Below are 6000 nucleotides of genomic sequence, written 5' to 3' on the forward strand. Positions count from 1 at the left end.
TTTATCACCTTTTTGTGAAACAATTATATTACAAAATGCTTTCTAAAATCCTAAATGGTTACCAGTTATACTTACAGTGATTAAGTTATTATATTTTACTGGTATGGGAGGTATTATACATTATTTGATTCTCGTTACTATTATCCAGGAAGTTAGCATGACCACAATTATAACTAATATTACTCTTAAATTATTAGGTATAAATCTAAATGGTGCATGCCATAATAAAATAGTCAAGTATAATACTTTTAGTCAGGTTACTATACACTGATATTACAATTAGTGAATTAATATATTTTGATAAGTTATAATAATTGACATAAAATGTCATTATTCTGGATTGCATGATTTAGTGCTAGAGATAATATATTTGACAAAGTAATAAGACATCATTATGTCCAAAGTCACTAGCTGAAAGAATGATCAGCAGTGATATGTCCAAAGACACTAGTTGAAAGAATGATCAACAGTGTTATAATTAGAATCACTAGTTGAAAGAATGATCAACAGTGATAATGACCAGAAGCACTAGTTGAAAGAATGATCAACAGTGCCATGAATAGAATCGCTAGTTGAAAGAATGATCAACAGCGATATGACCAAAGACCCTAGTTGAGAGAATGATCAACAGTGTTATAATTTGAATCACTAGTTGAAAGAATGATCAACAGTGATATGGCCCAGTCACAAGAATCACCTAATGACAGATAAAGTGAATAATAATAAAGTATAGTTATTTGATAAATTCACTATTGGACGAAAGTAAGCCAATGAGTGATACTATTGCTGTTATGTTGGAATTGCCATTATGTGACAAAATACTGATTGAGTAAGGTAAATGCAAATAAATATAAAACCTTAATACTGTAAGGTATAACAATATATTTGTATAAAAATGGAATGAATTCACTCAGCATTCCCGCTGACAAAACATTTTTCAAACATGTTTCAGGTAATTATCATAAGGCTGGATACGGCACTGAAAGGCATCAAGAAATGGCTTATTAAAGAAATATTGTTTTATAAAATAAAATTTATCTTTATTAAAGCTACCATTTTAAAATAGGGATTTATCCCATCTATTTAAATCAAATCCGGTGTTTTCTAAACTCTGATATTTTTCCTAACTCACGGTCCTGATGAAAATTCCGCTGCAATGTTTTTCAAAAATAATCACCGGTACCACGGGACTGCTCACGGCACCCGATTCCGTCCAGGGTGGGTCGGGGGTCGTGACAATACATAACTTACAAGTGACAGATAGCTCACAAATTCCATCCTTATAATTTCCCCTATGCAGGCGCATCCACCCCTGTAACACCCATTCACTGTCTTCATCAAACACAAAGTCTCTATGATACCCTGATTTCATACTGGCCCTCAGTTTCGACACAAGTTCACGGTTCAGCGGTTTGATCTTGAACCCAGCCCGTACGAGTCGTTCTTGCCACTGCTTGTACGTCTCAGGCCTCTCGACCATCTCGGCACCTTCACATGTAATCACGTTTATAGCTTCACGCCCAAAAAACTCCTTTTCGAAATTCAGCCGTTGTTCATCATTATGGTCTAATGTAGCATCGAACATGTCAAACATAGAAGAGTAATGAAAAAGGGCTTCCTTGAAACGTGTGACGAAAAATGGCAAGTTATAAGATCCATTTGCTACAGTTTGAACAAAAATATCGGGTTTCATATCTCTTATCAGTTTATGAGACTAGTAACGTGCCTGCGCGATGCGGCGGGGGCGACACTTTGCATTGTGATACTCGTTTCCGGTAGTTTTTTATTTGTATAACCGCCTGTTGTATTCAAACAAAGTTCAATGGCCAAAGCCAAAACCTAAACAAGCCTCTGGCGTTAAAGCCACGAGCACTTTTTTCCATGGTACTAACCGATTTAACTTTTTTTAGTTACCAATTTTGTGAATACAATATTTTTCTAACCCTCCATTGTCTTTTTATGTTGATCTTTTGTTTAAAGATGGTAAACGAAACCTACTTATTGTGAAATATTATGTTAAAGGTAGGTTCTATAACAAATTAGCTATTAAACATTTTGTGGCTTTGACGGAATTTATCATCTACTTGTACATTTTAATCCGCGCGTCAATACTGAACAAGACAACTATCGAAACGTCGACAAAAATGAGTAGGTCGTCACGGTACCTTTAGATTTTTTTAAACATTATAGTTTATAAGATATATCAAGAAACGTAAAAGAATTATAAGTTTGTTGTAGAGTGAGAAAAGTGTAACTAATTGTCCATAATTTTGTTAAAACTCAGGGATTTAAGTGTAATAAGTTAAGGGGCTAAAAAATAAATAGTGTTTAAAAGACCAAATTACTCTCATTTTAGGGGTCTATCTATAAATAGGGGGGGGAGTTCTTATTTTTTGGGTATCTTAAAATACCTCTCCCTCATCTATACTATATAATAAAAGAAACCAACTTTGGGACACATGTCATTCATTGAAGGCATCTATTTTTTAGTTTTTTTCTCTCTAACCTACTTAATTATAAATAATTAATATTAAGTAAAAGATAATTATAAAATTAAATTTAATATAAATTTAAACAATTCGTATAGGATTAAAATCTTATTAATGATCAATAATTATTTATATATTTCAAAATTAATAAAATAGGTTGTTAAAGACTTATTTTTTTACTTCAAATTCCATTCCGTAACCATTTAAATTATAAGTGTATTATAATCCCTAATGATTGTTCAAAATAATATATAGATAAATAGATAACTACGTACTATGGCTTGAATATATATTTTTGTATGATAAAAAATTATATTGTATAAGATAATATATAAAATAATATTAATGTTGTATAGAAGATCATCTATACCTATACTACATACAGTGGCGAAGTTTTAACCAAATGACAGGGGGTCGAAAACGTATATACGAAAAAAAAAATTATAGAACTGGGGGGTCGGAAACATATATACCAAAAAAATTCTATAAGAAAACCGTATATATAACACTACTGAGCGAAAAGTTCGGGGGGCGGCCGCCCCTCCCCGCCCCTTCTATACTTCGCAACTGACTATATAATAAAAGAAACCAATGAGGGGACACATGCCATTTATTGAAGCCATCTATTTTTTAATTTTTTCCTCTCTATCGTACTTAATTATAAATAATTAATATTAATTAAAAGATAATTATCAAAATTTAATTTAATATAAATTTAAACAATTTGTATAGGAGATAATATAATATTTTGAAATATTATTAGATTTCAAAATTATTTATCCTAAAATTAACAAAAACATACACTAAATATAAACTAATATAATGTAAATGATTTATTTATTTTATTAAACTAAAGTAGTTAAGGTAGAAGCCATTTTAAAAATGTTTACAAGGGGTAAACAAAAACATTAATCAATGTTTATTGGTTCTATATTTTTCTTTTCGTGTTCAACTCTCAACTCAAATGCGGTATTCACTATGTTTACGTGACATTTATAAGAACCATCACCGCAATCACCCAATCCATCATATATCGAGTATATCCATTAGTTTTTTTTGAAGATATAATTTTTTATTAGATTCGTTCAACCCGTGTAATAAATGAGGTCTTTAAAGATATAATTATTTTATTATTTACTATACAAAATAACATTTTACACAACCGTGTAATACACCGGGTTTCTAAAAATATAATTTTTTTGTTATGTGCTATCTAAAATTAGATTTATTCAATCTGTATAATACACATGGTATATAAAGATATAACAATATAATTTTTTATTGATTGGTATATAAATTATATGTGCTCAACCCAAGGTTCTTAAAAATGTAACTTTTTTCATTATTTAATATAGAAAATTAAATTACTCAACCCGTACAATACATGGGGTTCTTAAAAATATAACTTTTCTGTTATTTAATATAAAAAATACATTTATATCCCATGTAATAAACGAGATTTTTAAAGATGTATTGTTTTATTATTTGGTATAAAAAATTACATTTATCCAACCCGTGTATTACACGGGGTTCTAACCTAGTTTATTATAATATAGTATAGATATAGATTAGTTGCATATTCTTTCTTTTGATAATATACTATTGATTTATAAAGAGAAAAATGATAGTAATCTGTTAGATGAAGACACTAAATTGTACCAATCTTTCATAGTGAACTTATTATGTTAATGAGTTGAACTTTGAGCACAAATAAAATGAACGCAATTCAATATAGTGATGAAAGTATGGTATTAAAGTACCGGGCCACTAGACGGGTCTCTTTGTTTTCAACCTAAAACCATTCATAGATAAACACAAACTCTACAAAAATTATTAAAAAAGTCTCAAATTTCAAGAACCACCTGCATATTTACTTAGAGATCAATCCAGAAACCAGGTGGGTTTGGGTCGGCTCAGAGCAAATGGGCCAGTCTGTTGAGCCGCTTCTCTTCTCTCTGGGTGGTATCACACATACTCTTTTGAGCATGGAGATTCTTCCTTTAGATAATTAATTATGGTACACTTGGCATCAGGTGATTTGTGTAGCAGGTAAGCTTTGACACCAGGAACAAGTTGTAACGTTTCACTAAAAAACAACTTGCTGTCAGTTTCAATATATATATGGTGTACCTTAAAATCCAGCTTCAAAAACCTCAAATCCCGAAAAGGTGAACAACGGATTCCATTCACCGGAAACAATGCAAGTAGACGAACAACATGTGCGGAAAGCGTAATCGATTTGGCAGCTTGTAAAGTATCGAACATCATCAGCAGATTATCAAACTCCATCTTCTCTTGATTTTTGCGGCTGCTACGACCATTGGAATTAATGACCCCGGTGTCAAGAACAGGAAAATGTGCTTTCAACTGTGGGAGACCACTCCCTTTCCACTTGAAATATCTAAGTTTTGGAGTCGTGAATTCACAGTGACCCACATCCTGACTGCAGTAAACGAAGGTGAACTCTGAAAGTTGCAGAGCGTGTACATTCAAAGCTTGGCCATTTGTAGCAAGATAACAACGGACCAATCTTAACTTGTCTAGCTCCGGAAACCCTGAGAACGGATCAAGATCCCTGATGATTACCCATACCAGATGTAAACTGGTGAGATTCTTGAATGATCCTGATCTTGGTTGCAAAAACGGGCAACCCGCAGCATATTTGCTCACTAACTTCAAGCTTGTTAATGAATCCGATGACCAGATCGGCCACATCCAGATCCCTTGGTTATATATAGTGTATCCGATGCTTGCTTCCAGTTCTTTTACACCGTGCAAAAACGCGTAATCAAAAACTTTTTTTACCATCTGGGCATTGCATGTTCCACCACGTTTGAAGGTTAGTCTACGCAACTGCACTGGTTGACGATTGGATAAAACCTTAATGACAAAGTTATCAAAAACATGGAGTTGTTTAAAACTATCAGAACTGAAATTGAGATCGGGAACCAAGGTCCATAAAAACGACCATGATCGCGATATCATCGATGTTTCAACGGCATGTTTGGCGTCAAGATAAGAAAGAATTTCAAGCAGCGGGATTTCGGGCAGACTGTCAAGCGTTGTTTCTGTTTCTGTACGTAATTTTTTGACCCCCATCTGAATTGGGGTAAAGATACAATCTTTCAAACAAATACAAATAATTTATAGCTGATTTCTAACCTCAATCGCCAATTTGTCTACTTAGGGTTTTGGTCGCAGAGGGGCTCCAATTTGTCGGTCCTGTAGCGTACTTTTCATGTTGCAGATACTATTTAATTACTTTATCTTTCATCTTATCCCCTATTACTAATAGCACTTACGTTTCAGGTCCCTCTACTACTCTTTCTTTTGAACGGCTCAAGTATTATTATATTAAATAAAGGTCCTAATATTAATACATGGCAAAAACTTATTTACACATGCTCTATATATTGACCGTATACAGTTATACGGCCCGTATAAAATGAAATAAAACTAACAAAGTCTGTGCCTGCAGACTTTGTCAGTTTTTTACATTCCATACGGGTCG

The 6000-nt window shown here is 32.8% G+C and overlaps 1 protein-coding gene across 1 annotated transcript; it reads right to left on the reverse strand.

Moving 5' to 3' along the window:
• Window positions 1–4454: 4454 nt before the first annotated feature.
• LOC110871370 (putative F-box/FBD/LRR-repeat protein At4g13965) lies at window positions 4455–5588 on the reverse strand. The gene has a single exon (XM_022120171.2). The coding sequence runs from the start codon at window positions 5586–5588 to the stop codon at window positions 4455–4457; it is 1134 nt and encodes a 377-aa protein (XP_021975863.1).
• Between the last annotated feature and the right edge of the window lie 412 nt (window positions 5589–6000).

Source organism: Helianthus annuus, chromosome 1, assembly GCF_002127325.2.
Source record: "Helianthus annuus cultivar XRQ/B chromosome 1, HanXRQr2.0-SUNRISE, whole genome shotgun sequence".
Classification (NCBI taxonomy): Eukaryota; Viridiplantae; Streptophyta; class Magnoliopsida; order Asterales; family Asteraceae; genus Helianthus; species Helianthus annuus.